This window comes from Leptodactylus fuscus, chromosome 6 (assembly GCF_031893055.1).
Source record: "Leptodactylus fuscus isolate aLepFus1 chromosome 6, aLepFus1.hap2, whole genome shotgun sequence".
NCBI lineage: Eukaryota > Metazoa > Chordata > Amphibia > Anura > Leptodactylidae > Leptodactylus > Leptodactylus fuscus.
The window spans coordinates 126009064-126034809 of NC_134270.1; the positions used below are offsets into that span (position 1 = coordinate 126009064).

General features: G+C 42.7%; 1 protein-coding gene across 1 annotated transcript in view; it reads right to left on the minus strand.

Moving 5' to 3' along the window:
• ERBB2 (erb-b2 receptor tyrosine kinase 2) overlaps positions 1-25746 on the minus strand; it is a 60704-nt gene extending 34958 nt beyond the window's left edge. Inside the window, exon 1 of the mRNA XM_075278251.1 lies at positions 25520-25746. Within this exon, the coding sequence (XP_075134352.1) occupies positions 25520-25589 (70 nt within the window). The 5' untranslated portion in view covers positions 25590-25746. The remainder of the gene's footprint in view (positions 1-25519) is intronic.

Consider the following 25746-nt stretch of genomic DNA (forward strand, 5'->3'; position numbering starts at 1 on the left):
CTTGCTAGAGACTACTGACAGCAACGCAACCTTTAAGCCGGGTTCACACTGGGTTTTTTGGTCAGGATTTGAAATCCTCAACAAATTCTGGCTCAAAAAACCGCTTCCCCTGGAATTCAATGGGTGCCATGCCTTTTCTTGAGGCGGAATCCGCCGCAGAGTCCACGGTGTGACACCTCCCTCCCGACTAAGCCCATTCATTTGGACCTAATCCGGAGTGGAATGCAGCAACTAGATGCCGATGCACTGTATGCACTGCAGCAGCATCTAGTCGCGGCTAGCCGTTTTTTGGACCAGATTCTGAGGTGGCCTCCAACGTCAAAATCTGGTCCAAAAACCCCCCGTGTGAACCCGGCTTCATTTAGACCTAATCTGGAGCAGAATGCCGATGCACTGTATGTACTGCATCGGCATCCAGTCGCGGCTAGCCATTTTTTGGACCGGATTCTGAGGTGGCCTCCGTTTCAAAATCCAGTCCAAAAAAACCCTGTGTGAACCCGGCCTTATGGCGCCCACTTCTACCAATTATGATATCTCTAAAAAGCACTGTGGAATAGGATGCCAATATAAGTGAGCAAAATAAAATAACTGAAGTAAATGATGATATATGTTGTAAATGTACGGCAGATGTTTTTCATTAATGCATTTATTAATAAGGGGTTAAAAAGTTTTTATAAATAGAATTTGCCTCCGTTCACACTTGCATTTTGACTTCTGTTTACAACTGTGCACTGACAGCTATGACGAATGGGTTATTCTACAGATCCCAATCCTAGTGGACTCCATTGACTTATAAAGGGTTCTGGTAATTTTTACAGCAAAAAAAGAACCACATATTTCGCTGTTCTTATCATTATAACACCTGATAATAAGTGCATGGTCCAAGTCTGATGCTCATATTCTTCAATATATTTTGCACAGCAGTTTGTCTTTATGGATCTAGCCTCAGCGAGCAGTACTATGCAGACATGGGTTGTTTCATGTATGGAGTATGGATGTACTGAAGCTGCTGATCTTTCTATACGGAGATGGCACACCATATGCCAGGAAATGGTAGGCAAAGGAGAACAAAGTTATTGCAAAAGTGATCTGCGATTGAATGCTTCTGCAGAAGAGATAAGCCGCTCCTATGTAATGCCACTCATCTCTGTCTGGTATTGACATTAGAATGTCAGTTTCAGTCTGACCTAAAATATGTGGATTTCTAAAGCCGTAATAGAAGAGTACACCTGCCTACCTTAAGCGGGAAAATAGCTGCTCATGACCTTTATTGTACAGTGCACTAGAAACACCTATCAGCTGTCTTGGTGGATATAGTAAGTTGTTCTGCTAGCTAGAAGACAATAAAATCCCACAAACGACACTTTCTCGTGTTTTTCAAGCAATGCTATGCAGTAAAAACAAGTGTCACTAAATCTATGAAAGGTTGGTTAACTGGTCGGAATGTAACCTAAGCTGTTCAATGTAACTGGAATGTCGCTTAATGTTACATAGGTTACTTCTGAAAGCGGTCGTCCAGAATTAGGAAAACATGTCTGCTCTCTTCTGTTTCTTATTTATCTAATCTTGGACAATCCCTTTAACAGCAAAGACCTACTGTATATGCATACAAGTAATGGCTCCCATCAAATTATATTCCTAACGGTTGCTGCAATAGTAAAATCCTATTGGTTGGTGGAACTATATAAAGACTGACGGTGATGGACATTTCTAATAACTTGTGCAAGATGTGTGATGTCTGTCACCTTTGTTCAAAAATATGGACCCCACTGTTGTGCTCTGAATTGTTATGTCCTTTTACAGGTCACTATAGATTACTGTTGACCCTGCTGCGGTGGAAATAACACTAATACTGTTTTAACTGTGTATATTTTATGATAAATATATGCCATGTAGTATTTGCCATGCCAAATTGTGCTGTGTACTACCAGCAAAGGAGTTTTTTGGTTTTTTTTTTTAATGTAGATTGTGAGCCCCATATAGAGCTCACAATGTACATTTTTCCCTATCAGTATGTCTTTGGAATATGGGATGGAAATCCAGGCTGACACGGGGAGAACATACAAACTCCTTGCAGATGGTTTTATGCCCTTGGCAGGATTTGAACACCAGGACTCCAGCGCTGCAAGGCTGCAGTGCTAACCACTGAGCCACCGTGTGGCTCCTAGCAAAGTAGTTTTGATAGGAAATATTGTGTAATGGTGTCTTTGTTTTTGCAACAGATGTCCAACGGATGGACGTTCGGCCTCACTGAATTTTGGGAGTGCCAATATCATAGCTAGTATAAACAGGGGGTAGAAATGCCCTATGCAGCATGGAGCTAGGTACTGGGTGGAGAGTCTGCGGTATAGCCATACGTTGGTGACGGTTATTGCAACATGTCCTGAAAATCAGAGAGTATTCTAAGCCACAGAGGGAAAGCTGGGTCATAGGTCAGCATGGGGTGTATCCTCAGTCCTCCACTGTGTTTCAGAGAGGATATAAATAGAGACTTTCCCATTACTAGGGGTCAGACACACAGACAGAACTATTTTGTCAGATTATTGCCACTAGACTCAACATAATCCAGTTTGGACCAATAGAAGCTAAGAAGGTCATGCTATAACTGTTGATCTGATATTAATTTTGTTATCAATATAACAATGCTAACCACAATACTGCCCCCTGCAGAGACAAATTGAAATTATGAAGACAAAAATAACTTTCCTAAACATCAATACAATCTAAGTAAGTAAGGTGCCAATAAGAGATGACACAGTTGCTACCTAGGTTCCTAGAATGCCTAGCCAATCTGTTTATCTTGACATAAGGCATCAAGCCCCAGAGATGGCTGGATTTTTGGTAGATGTTATTACAGAGGGACATTAATACAGGAAAAGGCTTCTCATATGTAGCCTTATGCCTAGGAACCTGGATGCACTTGCAACTTCTGTGCCTCCTAGAGCTATTCTCCATACCAGCCATACACATCGAGGGTCTAGATCAGGGGTAGGGAACGTACGGCTCTCCAGCTGTTGCTAAACTACAACTCCCAGCATGCATACTTGCTCTGCTGTTCTTGGAATTCCCATGGAAGTGAATGGAGCATGATGGGAGTTGTAGTTTACAGCAGCTGGAGAGCCAAAGGTTCCCTACCCCTGGTCTAGATGATATGTTTACCATAAATTATCATGTAGTGTCCATTACTGTATGGTCAGCATTCTCTATAGTAAGTCTATGACTAATTCCACAACAGTTTTAAGTCTAGTGTTACACTCATTACAAACTAGCCTCAGATGAAGCATTGGTCAGGAAGACACCAATGAATCATAACCATACAACACTCCCTTTGAAGTACTATGAAAATTACACATCAGACAGTCTACGTATTTAATGACTGAAAAATGAGTAGGAATTAAATTGGACTCTTGATAACCTATGACCTAGGCACTGCTTGATGCGGGAAACTGGAAACAGACTGGCAAAGAACATTGGTAGCCTAAAACTTTTACTTTCTACCATGGTGGCACCATTTCAGAATGAGTATTCACACATATGCTCAGAAGAGTTCTTGAGGATCGAACAGTAAAGCGTATCCTCACCATATCATACATCAACTACTACGATCAGTATTAGTCTTCACATCTTACTTTCTTCTGATCTTCCGCCATCCAATTCCCATGACTAGTCCACCAAATATCAAATTTGGCATTAGAAGAAAACTCTTTACCCACTGAAAAACTTTGTCTACATCTCCTTCACTTTTAATTTTAACTTTATTAATTTTTCAACTTTATTTCCCTTGAAAACTCATTTAGGTTGATGCCCCACATTGTGGAAATGCAGATTTTTTTGTTGCAGATTTTGTTGCAGTTTTTTGAGCCAAAGCCGAGAATGGCTACAGAAGGAGTGGGAAATATATAGGAAGTTCTTATACTTCTACCTTCTGCTCAGTCTACTCTCAAAAAAAAAAAAAAAAGCTGCCAAATCTGTAAGAAAAAAAAAAAAAGTTGCGTACATGCAATATGGGGCCTCAGTCTTAGATGGTAGTACTAAAGCCACAACAAGTATTCTTCCCGCAGCTTTGTACTTTAATTTTTGCCAATTTCATTGCAAATCTAACTTTTCCTGTCTAATGGAAAAGTGAACTATACAGGAGATGAGGGGATTACTTCATAAATCCTTTTTCCATTCCAGTCCAGAACTTTTATCTCTACACTCAGACAGAAGATATTTCAAGTCTAGTTATTTTTCAACTATCTCTTTACATTTGTGTTAGAAGCTGCGTTCACAATATTCTGTGAGTTCTCATTCTCACAAGCTATTCTTCCCAATACAACCACCACATCAGAACCAGGCGGACATCATTATCCGATAATAAGCTCAGGTTCCAGTGGTATCTGGTATATGACGCATCCAACTCTGTATTGTAGCTTCTGTTAAGTGAGGCTAGAAGACAGAGAAAGGTAAGGTTAAAGAAAAGATACATGCTACTGGGTAAGAGAGGGTGTTGGAGACAGAAAATGGAATGCTAGGGGGCCACACGGTGGCTCAGTGGTTAGCACTGCAGCCTTGCAGCACTGGAGTCCTGGTGTTCAAATCCCGCCAAGGGCAAAAAAACATCTGCAAGGAGTTTGTATGTTCTCCCCGTGTTTGCATGGATTTCCATCCCATATTCCAAAGACATACTGATAGGGAAAAATGTACATTGTGAGCTCTATGTGGGGCTCACAATCTACATTAAAAAAAAATGGAATGCTTGCCAACAAAAAAAAATTCATTTTCATTTTCTGCCGTGTGAAAATACCCTAATGGAGAAAGAGGAACAGTGTAAAGTGTGGAGACTAAAATAGCTATACATTTCTGTTAAACTTATCGTCAGTAGTCATGGTGGTGCGAGGGACAATGCCATTTTTTTCCTATACCTATAGTCACTTGTTACAGCCCAGGTTAACAACAATGGAAAGGGGAGAGAAATGGGCAGGAGCAATGAAAAACATAAGAGATTGTTCTGCATATGGTCAGTTTCCAGCAATGACCTAAACTGTCACTACAAATAAGCAGAGATGATTCCAGGTTCAGATTTCAGGTTAAGTTTTGACTCCTGTGGGACACAGGTACAAGAAGATTAGACCTATACGAAATCTGCTTCTTTAACTTGAAGATGGGGCATATGCTATTTTAAGCTCTTAATGCATAGGCTCCATTTGAAGCCTACGGCACAAAGTTCATCTGAAAGTGCTGACATAAAAGACCTGCAAATACAACTTTTTCTTCTGTCAAAATTATGGAATAAACTACGGTAACCCAATGGACCTCATTGTACTCAATGGGGTTCCTCAGATTCATTGTTATCCATCATTGGACCCATCTTAATATTTAGTCCATTCTCCTGTCCAATGATGGAACTAAAGAATGGATTTAAAAAATACAGATGTGAACCCGGCCTAACAATCATGTTCCTCATAGACTATAAGGGCTCGTTCACATCTGCGCCCGGCACTCTGTTCTGCAGGTTTCTGTTTCCTGCATAAAACAGAGCAGGAGACGGAAACCTGCAGGAGTCTTTCTCACCCATTCATTTGAATGGGTGAGAAAGCTGTCCGGCCGTGTGCGGCGGTGAGCGTTTTACACTCTCCGCCGCAAAACCGGGTTTTTTAATCCGGACACAGAGTCGGACATGCAGTACTCTGTGTCCGGATTAAAAAAAACGGTTTCGCGCCAGAGAGCATAAAACGCTCACCGGCGCTCACGGCCGGACCCAGTCTGTGCTTTCCGTCTTCTTGCATGTAGAAGACGGAAAGCTCAGAACGGAGTGCTGAACGCAGGTGTGAACCTAGCATAAGCTCTTACAAGTAGGGCCCTTATGCCAGGTTCACATTAACATTCGGCTCTCCATCGCATGGGGACCTGAAAGACAGAGAGCCCATTCACTAAAGATGTGGTTACCCATGGCCCCCGTGGACCCCATAGATTATAATGGGGTCCACCAGTGTCTGCTGATTTTAGATGGAACCTGTGGAGACTCCAATGCAGATGTGAACCTAGCCTTAGACTGGATTCACACCAGTGCTTGCAATCCATTTGGGAATTCTGTTCATAAATTTGCATGAAAAATGCAAAGAGAAGTCTGTTGAGCAGAAACCTGGTGGTCCCCATTATAGTCTTTGGGGTCCACAGGTGTCCGTGAGTAACCACTTTTTAAGCAGACTGGATTTCTGTTTTACAGGTCCCCAAGCAGACCCAAAGAACGGAAACCCCACTGCTAGTGTGAACCTAGTGTTACTCGTACTATGCAATTTGTTCCTCTGTTATGTCTGATTTTGGCTGTATACCTACTCTCTCATTTGTGAGGTGCTGTGGAAGATGATGATGATGATGATGATGTTTATCTTGAGAATGAGCTATAGAAGTTTGATCAATAAGGGGTCCAACCTCTAATGTAAACATGTAGAGCGAACTTGAGAGTGCGGTGGTCCCTTTATGATGCTAATAGGAACTTGTAAGTAAATATCATGAAATAAATATGGTCTCTTAGTAGGACACTAGTCAAAAAACATAGTGCGGGGATTAGGGGGGTGACAATGACAAAATAACATACCTAGTTTAACCCTAATGTCACGCAAAACGCATTCATATATAAATGTATTCTGAGTGGAAATTTTCTAACAGACGCCAGAACAATGGTTGGATTAATGTGACAGACAATCCATAAAACTAAAAAAAAATCCAAAAAGTGAAATTGTAGCAGCGTACATTCCACAGAATTAATTTCAAATCCAGAAGGCATTGCTAGCTTTCTTGCTGCATTTTTCTACTACTACAAATTGTGGTGAGGAGGTTGTGGGGGGAATCTGGGACTGGAAGAAAGGGAGGGGAGGGACAGAAGCGCACAATGGTAGCCTTGTACTGAAAGAGGAGAGGGTAAGGCCTCTTCTCACCCCTTCACTGTAAACTGCAGTGCAAACCTCTCAAGAGTCTGTTTTAAAGCGATTTGCTGCATTGTTTTACTATGTGCCTGCACGTTATGTATGGTAAAGCTGCAGTAAACCGAGGAACAACAATTGACGTAATAATGTTACTGCAATGCTGAATATGGAGAGTAGTTTCCTTAATAAGCCTATATACATGGGGTGATAGCTGCTCGGACAATTGCTTATATGAATGATCATTCTCCATCATGTAAAAATGTCCAGCAATCAAATGAGAAATGATAATTCGTTGTTTTTCTAGTGATAATATCCAGGGGCAGATCCAGGGCTGGGCGAGCCGGGCAACCGCCCGGGGCTCCACACTTAGCGGGGCCCTGCGGCGCTGCCGGGACCTAACAAAATGGTCCCGGTCGGCATGTCCTGATTTCAACTGATGAAGGGGGGAGAACGGCATGACACTGGGGCAGATGGAGGGGGAGAACGGCATGACACTGGGGCAGATGGAGGGGGAGAACGGCATGACACTGGGGCAGATGAAGGGGGGAGAACAGCATGACACTGGGACAGATGGAGGGGGGGAGAACAGCATGACACTGGGGCAGATGAAGGGTGGAGACCGGCATGACACTGGGGCAGACGGAGGGGGAGAACGGTATGACACTGGGGCAGATGGAGGGGGGGAGAACAGCATGACACTGGGGCAGATGGAGGGGGGGAGAACAGCATGACACTGGGGCAGATGGAGGGGGGGAGAACAGCATGACACTGGGGCAGATGAAGGGGGGAGAACGGCATGACACTGGGGCAGATGGAGGGGGGGAGAACAGCATGACACTGGGGCAGATGGAGGGGGGGGAGAACAGCATGACACTGGGGCAGATGGATGGGGGGAGAACAGCATGACACTGGGGCAGATGAAGGGGGGAAAATGGCATGACACTGGGGCAGATGGAGGGGGGGGGAGAACAGCATAACACTGGGGCAGATGAAGGGGGGGAATGGCATGACACTGGGGCAGATGAAGGGGGGGAGAACAGCATGACACTGGGGCAGATGGAGGAGAACGGCATGGCACTGGGACAGATAGAGGGGGAGAGAACAGCATGACACTGGGGCAGATGGAGTGGTGAGAACGGCATGACACTGGGGCAGATGAAGGGGGGGAGAACAGCATGACACTGGGGCAGATGGAGGGGGAGAACGGCATGGCACTGGGACAGATAGAGGGGGAGAGAACAGCATGACACTGGGGCAGATGAAGGGGGAGAATGGCATGACACTGGGGCAGATGAAAGGGGGAGAATGGCATGACACTGGGGCAAATGAAGGGGGGGCGGCATGACACTGAAGCAGATGAAAGGGGGGATGGCATGACACTGGGGCAGATGAAGGGGGGGGGAGAATGGCATGACATTGGGGCAGATGAAGGGGGAGAACGGCATGACACTGGGGCAGAGACGGCGGGAAATGAAACTGTGGGCAGATAAAGGGGGAGAATGGCATGACACTGGGGACAGAGATAGAGGGGGGGACATGAAACTAGGGGTAGATGAAGGGTGTATATGAAAATGGGGGAGAGATGGAGGGGAGGACATATAATTTACGGGTGACTGTAGGAGGATTATACTGTGTGGAATCACATGAAAATTGAATGAGAATGGGAGGAGTCAACATATGGGTGGGGCCTAATTTGCAGCTGCGCGCGCCGCACGTTTTATTCCCTCTTTCTAGTCTTCAACAGTTGGGAAGTACAGATTAGAAGTGCAAGACCCCCCAGTAAGTAGGGCCCCGCCAAAGTCAATTGCCCAGGGCCCCGCAAACCCTGGATCCGCCACTGATAATATCTTTTATGCTGACATACAAAATCGTGTAATCTTATGAGAGGGAAACGAACGATTGTATTAATTATCACGTATGACAAATATATACTGGTAAATGCAAGTATGCAAGTACCGATGGACTTGCTGTATTATTGCACTGACTGACTTGCTGTTTATTGCACCGAATGACTTGTATTATTGCACCGATTGATTTATTCTATTACTGCACCAACTTACTTGCTGTATTACTGCACCGATTGACTAGCTGTATTATTGTACCAATTGGGTTGCTATATCAATGCACCGATTGGCTTGGTGTATGATTAATCAATTACTAACAATGTATCTGCCCATCTAAATGGACCCTAACACTGAAAAGTCTACTGCAAGGGACACGGTATCCTGGAACCTGAATCATGGCTACACTTTCTGACAACAGTATCAAAGATTCATTACACTGCCCTCTATCCCTGGGTGGCAATAGGCCACTAATAAATTACTCTGGCTTGGTCAGGATACTTAGATACAGGACAAAGGCAGAAAAGATGTAACTTACTGAATCTTTGTACCCTTGTTGTGGTAGAGTATTTTGTTGGCACCAAGGGTATGTCCTCTGCCAACTCCACATCTACTCAGTCCATAATACATAGTACTCAGAAGAGCTGTAATTTCAAGTAACAGGTTCCCAGTTATAAGTATGAAGGAAATGGGTGAGAGGTTGGAATCCTACTCACGCATTAAGGAAATGTGTCCTGTTACTAGTGCATTAGGATGGCCTGCTGTAATAGGGTCTCCTCTGCCCCTGCCTTCTTTTGGTGATGTTATATCTAAATACCCTGGCCAAAGTAATGTGGGAAGTTGACTTTTTTCTTGACAGTTTCCACTTGTGATAGAAGCCCTGCCAACCCCCATGTACAGCAACTACAGCCCTGCCTCCGATATATCCCAAGCTCATAAATAAATACATTATTAAATGACTTATTCTTCCATGTGGACATAATGGTAAATTTTAGTAGTGAGACCTCAGGTAGAATAATCTTTTTGCTTGATTTTTTTTTTTTTTTGTTAAATGCCAAGACATGCTACAGTTTCAAAAATAAATTCATATGATCCCCTAAATTGTCATAGGGGTCAACTTGTATTTTCCTAGCTGTGTAGAAGAATTGAGAGGTACTTTGATTTGACAGAATTGGTTCTTGTTACTTGCAAAGCTGACACCACAACATCCCCCTCCCTTTTGCTTCAGACATCAGAATCTGGTTGGCACACTTGAATGGATGGCAATATGCCACACAGTGTCTGAGCAAGTGACTGCCCTGAGGACATGATAGAGTATACGGCCAATTACAGACCACCGCTAACATTCGAGTCTTTAACTCTATCCATTACCACATACAGATAGCAAAGACTTATTAGTAGTCTTCCGACTATATTCTCAAGTCAAGAGAATGAGGCAGAGTCTCCTAGTTATGCCACGAGGCACTGGAAACCAGTAATGCTGGTAAACATATAAACAGATTATGGGGGATTACATTTTAATCCCATTTTTTGTTAAAATATCACTTAGAAAATTTGACTAATCTTGTATCTATTCTCTTATCATCTACCAGTATATGTGGAAAGTGGTCACGGTCTAATACTGGTAATGCCACCCACAGGCTTCCAGCTGGCCTTAAAATTAGGCATTTTTTTGTGGCAGTAACTGACGTATATAGTACTGTGCTTTTTGGTGCCAAGATATTTATAACACACAGATGGACATTTGTCTGTAGAATTTAATATCTGTCTCTCTACATCCTTCAATAGATGCCACTCCGCTGATTTTGGTGCAGTTTTTCTCTGTAGTCCTATCGTTCCCTATCTATTCTCAGGTGGACGGACCCTGTCTGTATGCTCCAGCTCTGCACAACACACCTGACAGAAGAGGGTCTAGTTAGCATGTTGGGTGCTGAAACTCATAATATGAATTGCTCAAGAAGGGTGGGGAAAAAATTCCCAAAGAGAAAAAAATTGAAACAGTGGAGTGGCACCTATTAAGTGATGGAGGCTTTAAGTCTGCAAAAGCTCAGCTAATTGACATGGCATCCAGGCTACCTTTGGAGGGGTTTCCAATAACCCTTGGTGTCATGGACACCACACTAGCAACCAAGTCAATACCCCCGCTTAGGTGCACTTATTGTTGGTCTCTTCATCAAAAGGGAAGTGAGAACCCTAACAAAAAGTAGTTACAAGAACATAACAGGATGGCAGAAGGAAAAAAAAAAAAGAGATGGTGGGGGAGTGGTCAGTAAGTGCCTGGTAGCTCACTTTAGGGTAGTGTCAATCAAAGACAGAGAGATTAAATGGAAGCTATACGAGATTTATCCTTTGAGGTACCAACTGGTATTTCGTCAATGTGTTCTGACATTGCCCTGAATTTTTCAGGGTAAGGCTAAGGCCCCAAGGGACCACGCGGTTCTTCCTGTAGCGCTTTAAACTGAAAATTCGCTGAGTTTTCCTCTGCGGACTTTCTGTTCCAATTATATCTATGGGGAAACCTGTAGATATAATTGACATGCTGTGATTTCTAAAACCGCGCCAATTTTGGAAATCACGACGTGTCTGCGTGGCGGATTTTTACAGCAAAGTGGGCATGGGATTTGCTAGAATCACATAGCAAGGAATTACTCCATTCTAGTTTCTTGGAGGATGGAAGCTTCCATTCAGTCCAAACAGAAAAAAAAACCAGAAGTTTCTCTACGAAAAACTTATATGGCGGTAACAGCCACATCTGAAGGAGAGGGTTTTTTTTCACCACGACTGATATCAAATAGAGAAGTTTTCTATTCTAGCTCTCACATTTGTACCTTTTTGGATTCACCCAGCCAAACAACATCCAAAGGATATGAAATGGTGCACAGATGGTAAGGAGCACTTGGTGGACATTCTGAGACAATAGCTCTTAAACCATTTCACACGACCACTGGCAATGGATAATATATGTCTAAAACAACCCACATTTGAAACAGGGGTCATTTGGAAACATACTCATACTACAAACAGGCCTTTACGGAGGATGCTAGGTTTATGTTTTCTTATAGATTCAGAACACAAATGTGCTACACAGGGCCAAAGTTAGGTCCATGCACCAAGGAGATATACAGTGCCTACAAGTAGTATTCAACCCCCTGCCGATTTAGCAGGTTTGATAAGATGCAAATAAGTTAGAGCCTTCAAACTTCAAACAAGAGCAGGATTTATTAACAGATGCATAAATCTTACAAACCAAAAAGTTATGTTGCTCAGTTAAATTTTAATAAATTTTAAACATAAAAGTGTGGGTCAATTATTATTCAACCCCTAGGTTTAATATTTTGTGGAATAACCCTTGTTTGCAATTTCAGCTAATAATCGTCTTTTATAAGGCCTGATCAGGCCGGCACAGGTCTCTGGAGTTACTTGGCCCACTCCTCCATGCAGATCTTCTCCAAGTTATCTAGGTTCTTTGGGTGTCTCATGTGGACTTTAATCTTGAGCTCCTTCCACAAGTTTTCAATTGGGTTAAGGTCAGGAGACTGACTAGGCCACTGCAACACATTGATTTTTTCCCTCTTGAACCAGGCCTTGGTTTTCTTGGCTGTGTGCTTTGGGTCGTTGTCTTGTTGGAAGCTGAAATGACGACCCATCTTAAGATCCTTGATGGAGGAGCGGAGGTTCTTGGCCAAAATCTCCAGGTAGGCCGTGCTATCCATTTTCCCATGGATGCGGACCAGATGGCCAGGCCCCTTGGCTGAGAAGCAGCCCCACAGCATGATGCTGCCACCACCATGCTTGACTGTAGGGCTGGTATTCTTGGGGTCGTATGCAGTGCCATCCAGTCTCCAAACGCCACGTGTGTGGTTGACACCAAAGATCTCGATCTTGGTCTCATCAGACCAGAGAACCTTGAACCAGTCTGTCTCAGAGTCCTCCAAGTGATCATGAGCAAACTGTAGACGAGCCTTGACATGACGCTTTGAAAGTAAAGGTACCTTACGGGCTCGTCTGGAACGGAGACCATTGCGGTGGAGTACGTTACTTATGGTATTGACTGAAACCAATGTCCCCACTGCCATGAGATCTTCCCAGAGCTCCTTCCTTGTTGTCCTTGGGTTAGCCTAAGACTCTTCGGACAAGCCTGGCCTCGGCACGGGAGGAAACTTTCAAAGGCTGTCCAGGCCGTGGAAGGCTAACAGTAGTTCCATAAGCCTTCCACTTCCAGATGATGCTCCCAACAGTGGAGACAGGTAGGCCCAACTCCTTGGAAAGGGTTTTGTACCCCTTGCCAGCCTTGTGACCCTCCACGATCTTGTCTCTGATGGCCTTGGAATGCTCCTTTGTCTTTCCCATGTTGGCCATGTATGAGTGCTGTTCACAAGTTTGGGGAGGGTCTTAAATAGTCAGAAAAGGCTGGAAAAAGAGATAATTAATCCAAACATGTGAAGCTCATTGTTCTTTGTGCCTGAACTACTTCTTAATACTTTAGGGGAACCAAACAGAATTCTGGTGGTTTGAGGGGTTGAATAATAAATGACCCTCTGAATAAACTTTTCACAATTTAAAAAAAAAATTGACAAAGAAATAACATTCTTTTTTGCTGCAGTGCATTTCACACTTCCAGGCTGATCTACAGTCCAAATGTCACAATGCCAAGTTACTTCAGAATGTGTAAACCTGCTAAATCTGCAGGGGGTTGAATACTACTTGTAGGCACTGTATACAGCAGCATGTTGGGCAGTACATAGAGCCTTCATACTGGCGCTGTTGTGTAACAAGGTAATCGATCTCTGCCCTTTTACTGCACACTCTCACCTAACCAAGTGTATTATTGTTACTGATGCTATCTGGTTAATAGCTAACTGCAGTCTCACCTTGTACTAAGCATATAGCTCAGCGCGGGAAAACACTGAGGCTGGTTTCACACGGTGCTTTTTGAGGCTGCATTTACATTACACACATTTTCAAGTTTTAGCCAAAGGCCAGTTTAAGCGCAAATATATTTTCTATTACTATGCCAAGCTACACGTATTTGGTGCTCTTTTTCTCATTCCATAATGCATTTTCACATTCTGTAACAAAATAAGTGATACATTTAACTTAATAAATAGGAGAGAAAAACTGCAAAAAAAAATTTAGTCTAACGGCGACCCAACATGGGGACACAGCCTTAAAATCTCATTAAAACCTACAGTTATTCATATGATAATTAGAGATGAGCGAGTACTGTTCAGATCAGCCGACTTGTTAAACACACCTGAACTTATATTTAGCAACTTATGCCATTTTCACACGTTTGTAGCAAATGTAGGTGCATTTCTTTCTTCCAGGGTGTACGGCACAACTGGCAGTAATTGGTCAAAAATTGGCTTCCATAGACATTACATGTACAAAATCGGGCAGTGAGTAATGTTATAGAGCTGAAATGAATCAGTGTTATCCCCCATTCACATGACAGTGTTTGGGCCCGTGCACACGGAGTAAATGCACGCTCATTTTTGCATAATACACGTGTAAAGAATACACGTGTAAAAATCACACTCCTGTTTGTGGTCTTGACTTGTTGTACGTTAGTCGTTTCCATTCTCGTATAGTGGCTGTTGTTGTATCCTCCCCTTCCCCCCTTTCTTTCTGTTTTCCTGGTTACGGCCTGGTTTCGGCCTGTTCCTGTTGTACCCCTTCTTTTATTTTTGTGTTTATGCGGCCCCTGGGGTCCTATACGTTATTGGGCCGGGGGGGGGGTCCCCCTTTGCCAATTCATACTGTTTGGGGCCTGCACGCCTGGTCTGACGACCCTTGTTCTTTTTTCTGTGTTTCTGTTCTTTTGCAAAAATTTCAATAAAACCCGATTATACATAAAAATCACACTCCCATTGACTTCAATGACATTTTTTACACATGTTTAAAACGCAAAAAAAACATGCAAAAAACCACACTTTTTTACACAAAATGCAAAAATGAGAGCGCGTTTACTCCGTGTGCACGGGCCATTTGACCCATGGAACTTGGTCCATGTGTTTAGGAGCAGGACTCTTAGAAGTATAGCTATCTATGGTGAAATCAGTGCAGGGTCATGAGATGGACAGTCCGGGTTTATGAGATGGACAGTCCGGGTTTATGTGATGGACAGTCCGGGGTTATGTGATGGACAGTCCAGGGTCAAATGATGGACAGTCCAGAGTTATGTGATACACAGTCCAGGGTCATGAGATGGACAGTCCAGGATCATGAGATGGACAGTTCAGGGTCATGAGATGGACAGTCCAGGATCATGAGATGGACAGTCCAGGGTCATGTGATGGACACACAGATACTCAACACAGTAATGACAGTCCTATAGGAGTTAATAGTATACCTTATATTGATCTATTTTAGCTCACCTGTGTTACACCTACCTCATAAAAATGTCAATACACGCTGTAACTTTGTATTCTTTATGCATGAATGTCTAACAAACGTGACGGTTCAACAGTCAAGCATTGTGTAGGGTATTATCCTCTTCCAATAGCGGACATAAAATAAGGTTATTTTTGTTTCCAGCAAACACCAGAAAAAAACAGGGCTTGTCTATATGTTATAATTATAATGTTGTCCTGTAAACAGATGTTTTATAGGTTTCTGAATCACAACTGAAATTTATGTTAGCTTGTTGCACATCCCCTAATATTTGGTAGTCCTCAAGAATTTGGGGATATGGCTACAGTGGAGCTGTGATGTTTCAGGGGCACTGGGCGATATTCATTATCCTATCTATAGCACCCTGACTAGTCAGTTGTTTTCTGCACTGTGTACCAAGAAGACCACGTCCATACACTGTGCAGTGACCGTACCATGCTTTTCCAACTGAGCTCCCATTCAAGTGATAGGTTATTAATATGAAGAATGAGAACACAAATGTTCCAGTGTCTCCATTCATTGACAACCAGCAAAGATCTTGTAAGTGGTGGAGAACTGAAAGCTGCAGAACGTTTCAATACACAGTGATTATCTATATACCCCAGCCGTTATTGATATAATGCATCATTTTGCCATTCCCAAGAACTGTGGACTGAGATATCATCTGTCTGTATCTGTGCTCAAAGTCTAACAGGCTGTTATCTCTAGCATAGAATACTAGTTACCCTGCATACCAGAACAATACAATACACCAGCATACTGAATGGCTGCTTTATAAGCTCTGTGTGCAAAAATATCCTGATATAAGATTGCACTTATTTTATTATAAGGATAACATATGCCAAGACTAAACAAAATACCAGATTTGGATCTCACACATCCGCACATGTGAATAAGGCCTTACTGTTCACTATTAGTTAGACTGGCTTACGTATGGGTATTTCTATAGCTACTTTAAAAAAAAGCCAGGATGAGCCTTAAGGCAGAGGCCGTATAGGTGTAAACACCATCTCTCTATAGGTGTAATTGAAGCAGAAAGTCTGCGGAGGAAAGCTCTGCAGAATTTCTGTGAAAAGTGGTGTGGGAAAAGCCCCAATATATTGTAACTGGGGTTTTCCTGCAGGGCTTTTTTTTGCTGTGGCCCGCCTTATGAAGCCTTAGCCTAAAGGGGTTTGCCATTACAGACACTTATCCACAGGATATCGGGGTATATGTCAGATTGCTGGCAGTCAGGCTGCTGGGACTCCCAGTGATCAGGAGAACAAGGACCCAAAATCTCCCCATGCATGCCTCGTACATGTGAGTGGAACACAAGCGCTTTCCATTACTGGCACATTCACTGCTATAGGGGATCCGATCCCATCTTGTCCAGATGCCCCATAGCAGTGAATAGAGTGCAGTATGCTGAATTAGACAAACATGGCTGCTTCATTCCAAAAACAGTGTCACACCTTTCCATGGCATGCATCTGGTACGGAAGTTTAGCTTCATTGATGTGAAGGGGCTTAGCTGCAATACCACACACAATCTTTTGGTAGGTGAGGAACTGTTGTTGTTTAACAAAACCACTGTGTTTTTCTCATTTACAACCACGTTAAATCCATCAACTTCATACAGAGAAGGCAGTCAATGTCCTCAAGTAATAACCATGCCAATACAGCTCACTCTTGGAAGCAATAACTTCAATGTGAACTGAAGGACTCTAAGTGTGCCAGCAACTTGGATACTTTAAACAACCTAACCTAAAAGAAGAACACAGAGATCTATATGTACCAGTGTTCCTAGATTACTTCCTAAGGCTAAGGCCCACAGAACGTCCTGCAACTAAAAAAGCAATGCATCGCGGTTCTTCCGGCAGCACTTTAAACAGAAAGTTTGCAGAGTTTTCCCCCACAGATTTTCTGTTGCAATTATACCTAGGGGGAAACCGCCGGTGTTTCAGTAGGTATAATTGACATGCTGGCAATTTCCATATCCACATAAACACTGCGATTTTTCCTGCGGCGTTTCCGCAAATTGCAGTGTTTCCGTTCCGTCATAAGGCCAGGGCCCCACAGCAAAGTGGGTGGGATTCTAGTGACGTTACGTGGGAGCTTAGCCTAAGGCACCACGTTGTGGAAACGCAGCTTGTTTTTTTTAGCCAAAACCAGGAGTGGATTGAGAAGAGGGAGAAGTATAAGAACTTCCTATATATTACCCATTCCTTTTGTAGAAATTCTTGGCTGTGGCTCAAAAAAAAAAAAAATGCTGCAAAATCTGCAACAAAAAAAGCTGCGTTTCCGCAACATGGAGCCTTAGCCTAAATGTCTTACATTACTGTATTGACTATTATTCTGTATCTTTTTCTCTGTACTTGAACCCTACAATTTGTAAAATGTGTTATTATTACATTATGGAGAAACATGTAGGAATTTGCAGAGGAGCAGAGGTTTACATTGGCCAAGAGACGAAGTTACTGGAGTTCTGGTGTTTCTTTTAAAGCACAGAGAAGGTTCGCAAAACCCTAACTGGGGGTGTGTAAAAACAGATCTCAGTTTACGAAATAGGACTATTCACTAAAAAAGGGTGGAGAGGCTACATTCTTAGAATGATTCATATCCCTTAAATGATCTTTTTGAACTATCATTTACCCAGGGACCATTGGATATATATATTCCTGCGCCGGCTGATTTGCACCTAAAGAAGGCGAACCTGAGTGTTTCAGGAACGCATTGTGAAAATTCTATCCCCTTTCATGCACCACTTGACTTACCTATTGTCTTTCTGATTGGGGGTGAAACACAATCCTCTCTCTTTTATGTAATATACTTTCCTATTTATCCATCTGGTCTGGATCCAGTGTATTGCAGGATGTTGCAACTGATCAATGGCATTGATCTCTGTCTTAGGGTCCATTCACACTGAGTTTTTTGGGGAGGAAAAACCGCGTCAAAAACCACTTCAAAAAACGCTAGCAGCTTTTCCGCCTCCCATTGACTCCCATTGTTTTTTTCAGGTGGAATCCGCCTGAAGAAAGGTCATGTCGCTTTTTTTTACACTAGCGGAATATATAGAACTCTATGGTGAGGCATTTTAAGGAGGCAGATTCTGACGCGGATTCAGCATCAAACTCCTCGCCAAAAATCTCCATGTGCATTAACCCTCAGGGTCCATTCACAAGGAGGAAAATGGTGAGGAATTTGGTGTGGAATTTTCCACGCTGAAAAAAAAGCCTCCCATTGTTCTATGGGTTCTACTAGCTTTTATTTCCACTTTCGGAATTTTAGTTTCTGATGCAGGTTTTTTAAGCCTGCAAAAAAACTGAGTGTGAACATATCCTTAGAAAATAATGGTCTGCAAATGCACTAGATGGGAAAGATGCACAGGAATATCTTGTTGCAGGTGTTAAGGAGCATGATGGATTTAAGAAGAACCTGAAAGAGGTCTAATACTAACCTTCAGTATGGGAATAATGGTTCTCTATGCACCTTATGCACTGGCCCTTAGACAGTATACTCTTTGCCTACTCCACTCTTTGTAGACCACTGGAGATAGCCAAGCGCTCTACTTTAGCTATCTCTAGTGGGCCCACTGAAATGAATAGTATAAAGAGGTGTTCCGCTTCATTCAGCATCACCGGTCCTCTTGTTGGTGGGGGTCCCTGCGGTTGGATCCCTAATAATCTGCAACACATTTCTTATCCTGTTGATAGGGTATGAGTTGATTTTGTAGGCAAACCTATTGAAAGGAGTTGTGCATAACTTAAAACTCTGGTAAACCGTATGCCCCTTGTAACCAAGGACAATGAAGGAACTGCAGCAACCATTGCAATGCAAAGGTTAAAGACAACTTGTCACTTGGTTTTTTGATTTGAAACCCTCACCATCAGACTCTAGAGCTGCGCAAGTGTTTTAAAAGCAAAACCTGTGTAAAAATCCTGCAAATGGATACAAAAGCACTTTACCCCATCTGGAAATCACCTGCTCTAGTCATCTGGCTGGGCCGGCTGTCTTGACTATATATACATTCGCCATAGCAATCATATTCATGGGATGTCGAAGCCATCGGAGACCATTAATCTCACTCACAGGGGCTTATTTATAGTGATGCCTGGTGAACATAGTTTTTCTGGATTCTCTTCAAAAGTATCTTTCAGTTGGAATCTCCACCAATTCCAACTTTTCACATTCTTCAATAGGTGGTGCTCCACTGATTCCAATGCATTTGGAATGTCTCCCCCATCATTCCTGAGCAATCATTTCCGTTAGCTTCAGCACCCACTATGTTAATCAGGGCTATCTACTGTCAGTTAGGTAGTCCTGGGTCTGTCCAGACCGGGACCCCCCCCCCCCTTCCCCTCTGAAAATATACAGTCCCATTAAAATAATGGTGCTGAGACTATTATAGAGATTGCTTGGTAAAAATGGGGGCTAGAGAAAAATTCCAGCTGCGTCAAAATCAGTGGAGCGACAACTATTCAGCACTGGAGTTGATGGAAAAGGTGGAAGGTCCTCATTAAATCTGATCCATACCATATTAAAGCATTTGTTACCTGAAGAACCTTGATCTAGTAATAACAGTCCTATTAATTATGATCATTTTCACACAACCAGAGGTCTAAGCAATGTGAAGTCTGTCCCTCATGGAACTGTCTTTAGGGCATATCCATGGTGGTCAAAGTGATTTCTTTGCTCATAAGAAGACAGTTTAGGCAAGAAAGTCTTCTTTAGCTAGGGGCACTGTGGCTGACACCATGGTTAATTGGGCGTAATTGTCACCGAGGGCATTGTCCTAGTACTGGTGACACTATCTTTACTATTTGGGCATCATAACCAACACTGGGGGCACTATGGCTGGTATTATGGCAGTCATTCCTGTGGGGCATTACAGCTAATATTGAGGATATTGTGGAGGTCATTGTTCTCGGCCATAATAGCCAATACTGTGGCCAATCATTGTTATGGGGGAATTGTGATTAACACTGGGTCCATTAGTTGTGTTATTGTTAAAGGGGCATTGTTGCTAGCAGTAGGGGAAATATGACTGCTACAGTTAATGGAGGAATGATGGTGACACTGTTTACAAATGCTGTAGGACTAGAAAGATTTTCTGCAACGTAACCTGGCCGTCATAAAGGAAGGAAGCTGATAAATAGCGTAATATGAGGAACTGCTTATTAATATAACTCTCAATAATTCGCTTATCATTAGTTGATCCTTTTATAAGGACAATCATTGTCAGCAGCACATCTCCTCATGGAAACAGGGGGATGTGCTGCCGCCGATAATAAAAACTGTTTAAGAAATAAAAAGGTCAATGGCACAAACAATATATAATTGTAAGTAAATGAGCGTTGCTTAGCATGCGGTACTTGTTACAGGCAATTTATCTACCCCAAGACAAGGACTCTTTAGGTGAGAGGCATGAATTGCACTTACAGCCATAAATTTTAACCAACTGTACTGTAGATACTGCCCGCATCAGCTACATCAGAATAGCGCACAGTCTCCTAACTGCATCTGACGTCTTAGTCACAGACAATGTAGACAGGAGCAGCTGCAGCAAGGATTAGCAGTGTCTATGACATCTACATTTTGTGGGTGTATAACAAGCAGTTTACCAAAAACCCTGTCCAATACATGAGCCCTTAATGTCATGCATACCTTACTAACCAGAGTCTGCCCTTCACTAATGCCTATGTTGTTAAGGATCCACACAGAGATGCGGAATGGTCATGTAAGAATCTTAGCAGATTCTAAGCATATAAGAAATGTTCATATGATTATTTCTTCTAGCTGCAATACACCATCATTGCTGGAACCAGATCCTAAGATGGCTAAAGTAGGACCAGAAAATTAAAAAGAAGAAGTTGCAGTTTTGGACATCTTTACTCAAAATGTGGGGCATAAAATCAGACCCAGGTAAAGATTCAGTTTGCTACTTTATCAATGGCATAAGAACAGTGGCTTACTGACCCCTACCACCAACACCACCACCATTTCTATTCTGGTTATACCCAAGCTATAACCAGAGCTGCAGCATTGCTGACATGTTCACCTGTTAGCAAAAGTATCTGAGTTTCAAAATGAAAGAAAAGAAGATCAAAATTTGGCTGATGATTTTCCTCTCCATGTCTTAAGCCTGCAGGCAAAGCTGCTGGGACATGTAGTACTCAACCAGGGTTGTGGAGTCAGAGTCAGGACCAATTTTTTGAGGAGTTAGAAAAAGTTACTCTGTCTTCAAAATAAAACCATTCTTTTTCATGATATTATATAATTATCAATATTGCATAATGAATCTGTTTACTTTGCATATTTACTTTCACAGCAATTTGATCACTAGCTTTTGCCTGACCATGGCTAGCTATTTGTGAAGGAATCAGAGTCATCCTGTAGAAAAATAGAGTAGTCTGATTTGGTGGCTTGGTCTCCTGACTACACAGCACAGTCTGAATTTTGCATTCAGGAAAGCATAGAATGGCTGCACCAATGTTCTCAGCATAGTTATAGCAGTTGTCACTCCATTTCGACCCCATAGTAACCCAAGTTACCATGAAAGCACTGTCTGGAGTAAAGCTTCTGCCCAGCACATGTATATGTTGTACATTCTTACAGATTTAGCACGGGTTTCTTCTGGACACTACACTATACTCCCACACTAGAAATTCTTTGGCTGGATTTACACATAGCAGTTACTGCCTCAATCTAATGAGGACATTGTAGACAATCACTTTCTGACTTGTATAAAATTCTTCCGATTCTGTATCTGATTTACCAATGATAGTAGCATGTGATACTGCCATTATATCAAATAGCTCAAATGTATAATGCTAGCATACAAATAAACTTTTCTATAACTCTCAGAGCAAAATATATCGGCTTCTGACCCATCAAAAATAATATAATGAACAAGTTCACCTTAAAGGGATTCTACCACTAAAATGCAGTTTTTTCTGCTTTAGATGTCGGAATAGCCTTTAGAAAGGCTATTCGTCTCTTACCTTTAGATGTGGTCTCCGCCACGCCGTTCCTTAGAAATAACGTTTTTTACAGGTATGCTAATGAGTTCTCCGCAGCAATGAGGGCGGGCCACAGCTCTCAAACGGCTATGGGGGCGTCCCCACTGCTGCCCGAGACCCTCTCTCCAGCGATGCCTTCTTATTCACCTGCATCCTCCCCTTCTCTGCCGTCTTCCTTTTTCGTCAGTTCTGATGCCTGCGCAGTCGTCTCTGCCAGTGAGACACTGGTAGAGCCGACTGCGCATGCCGGCCGGCGGCCATATTTTCGAGGGCGCAAGGCAAGACTGCGCAGGCGTAAGAGCTGACGAAAAAAGAAGACGACAGAAAAGGGGAGAATGCAGGTGAAGAAGAAGGCGTCGCTGGAGAGAGGGTCTCGGGCAGCAGTGGGGACGCCCCCATCGCCATTTGAGAGCCAGAGCCCGCCCTCATTGCTGTGGAGAACTCATTAGCATACCAGTAAAAAAACAGTATTTCTAAGGAACGGTGCAGCATAGACCACGTCTAAAGGTAAAAGACGAATAGCCTTTCTAAAGGCTATTCCGACGTCTAAAGCAGAAAAAAACTGCGTTTTAGTAGTAGAATACCTTTAACGCTAAGGCCCCACATAGTGAGCCGCAGCCAAAAAGCACTGCGGGAAAACCTGTGGCGGAAGCGCATCATGGTTTTTCCTACAGTGCTTTTCACAGAAAGTCTGTAGAGTTTTCCTCTGAGGACTTTCTGCTTCCATTATACCTATAGGGAAACTGCCGGCGTTTCCATAGGTATAATTGACATGCTGCGATTTCTAAAACTACCACAGTTTTGGAAATCGCAACATTTCCACTGCGCATATTTTTCGGCAATGTGAGGATGGCAATGCCTCACAGTGAGCTACAATACCATCCACTTTGCAGGGACTGTAAAATGCTACGTTTACACCACATGCACACCCCCCCCCAGCCGCCTAAAAAGAGGGATCCTACAATTAACATTTATGTTGTTTTGATTAGGAAATATCACAAAGATGTGAGTTTAAACCCACTGATCCCAATATCGGTGGTGTTGAGTCCCCTGTCCTAAATGGAGAGTTAGTCAGAAGTGTGCGGTGAATTTCTATCGAAGTCTATGGGAGGCACAGAAACAGCTGTCACTGCAGAGCAGGCCAACTCACCACTGGGACATTTATGGTACATAAATTTGATATCTTAAGGCTGGCCATAATACATGGGTCCTAAAAATTTGGACAAGATCCATCAAACATCTAATGTCTATGGATGCAACCTGTCAGTCCCCATATTCTTTTGTTGGGTAAAAGAAGAATAAGGTAAACTGGATTTTAACCTATCCAATTCTCTGTTCCTAAGATGAACAGTGTCAGAAGCGTCCACCAGCTGTTGATCAATATTTCTATAATTCAATAAAGTGATACCATATGTTTATAGGGAATCACGTAGACATAGCTGTCTACCAAAAAAACCTATTGTATGTGTATACGCAGCTTTAAGCTAAGGCCCAACACTGCAGAAACGCTGTTTTTTTGGCGCAGATTTTGCTGCGTTTTTTTAAATCCAAACCCAGGATTGGCTACAGAAGGAATGGGAAATATCTAGGAAGCTTTTATACTTCTCTCTTCTGCTCACTCTACTCCTGGGTTTGACTAAAAACAAAACAGCAAAATCTGCAACAAAAAAAGCAGCCTTAGACTGATTCCCTAATAACTAATAATGTAATCTACATCAGATTATTACAGATTGGAGCAATTCACTGCAGCCTAGAAATATAGGATGACAATATGTGTGTGCAGTAGGGAGTGAAACGTGTTTATGTCTGACAAGTATGTCCACGAAAGAGTCTGTAAACTGAGCTGGGGTGGAGGTGGATCCTCCACAATTTACTTTCAGTGTCAGTGTGCACAGGAAGTTGGAGAGCAAGTTTGTAGCGCAGGGGTATCTGTATGGTGACGCACAAGACAGGGATAGAACAGTAACACACTAGAGACTATATTACAGCAATACATACCTAAAGACCTAGAATTCCAACTTTCAGCTCCTTTTTGTACACAGATATCTGGACTTTATTTTACTTTTAACATTACTTTTACATTTAACATTATTACTCCAACAAGTTGAGTATTGGGCTGGGACGAAGATGAACATAAACTTTGGATTTCTACTGTGCATCTTGTACTAAATATGGGACAGATTTGCAGTATGTGTGATCATACCATAAGGGGTAGTAGGTCATGTCCCAGGGTGGCACTCTAACTTTGCCAATTAAAAGACTAGGGCTGCGGGTGATCTATCCAACAGCCAGCTGGACATGGAGTAGCCTTCACCTGAACCTCAAGGACCAGGTTACACTTACGTCCCCCGGTGCTAGATGTTTCACATTGCATAGTAGTTTGTCTAGTTATGTAGCAATAACATCCCGCTTTCCTGTATTGCTTCATAACCAGAAGGAAAAATAACCTAGCAAAGATGAATGGCCGGCCCCTGTAGGCACCCATCTTTACCAAGAACAGATATAACGATAAACAAACACAATAAACATTTCTGGACGTTTTTTATATGTAGCACTTACACCCCTGACTTTGGGCAACATGGAGGACTTTTTTGGACATACATAAAGCACCACATTGCAGAGATGCATGAAGTTATCACTTTTGTTATGTTTGGAACAAGCTATACAGTTGTCCTATGACTATTGCAGGTGGCTACAGCACATTACAAGCAGCCATCACCGTAAATATAATATGTTACGTCCTTTTCATTTTGCCCTTATACACTGTTGCATTATATTACTACATACATCAATATAGCAAATTTCTATATATTGTTACCGTAATACACATATGTAAGACTGTTTTAAGGTCATCACATGTTGTAAGAACATCTTCACTCCCTTTCCAACGAAATTCCCAAAACTGACTACATTTACAATGTAAAGTGACTCCTCCAGATTTATACATTAACCCCTGATAGTCCACAGGGCTAAACAACTAGACATACAACAGTTTCCTTCTCCCAACCACCACATGTAGGATCAGTCACTTCCTCCTAATACACACCTATATAAACTTCAGTGCAGTAATTCATTGGAAGGAGTATAGCAGTCTCCTTGTGCCCTTATATAGTCTCATCTGCAGTATATTCTCATTATATATATAGTAAATATACACATGTATTGGTATCACCACAGTCTTAGTAAATCCCATCAGTATGGTCGTCAATATTTACCATCTAGTTACCATATACTGTATATCCTATATAGTCTCTTTTCCTTATTAGTTCTGATCAGCAAAGACACAAAATCACAGCAACCCCAAAGAGAAGCCCAAGCTGCCCCTCTGAGATGTGACAATATGGCCTAAGTCAGCGCAGCTCCCAGTGTATGAGGCTCACCTTCTCTACAGAGACCCCCCTGCAGCAGCAACAGGGCACAGAGCCCCAGGATCCATGGCTGCAGGTCCATCCCTCAGTGTCCTGCACGCAGCACCATACTGCACAGCCCCCCTAGTCCAGGCACTTTGCTCGGCTTTTCCTCCTTGTTTCTGTAGCAGTAAAACTTCCAGCAAGTTGTCGATCTGCTCTACTTCATTCCTACACAAGACTTCCTGCAGGGAGGGGAG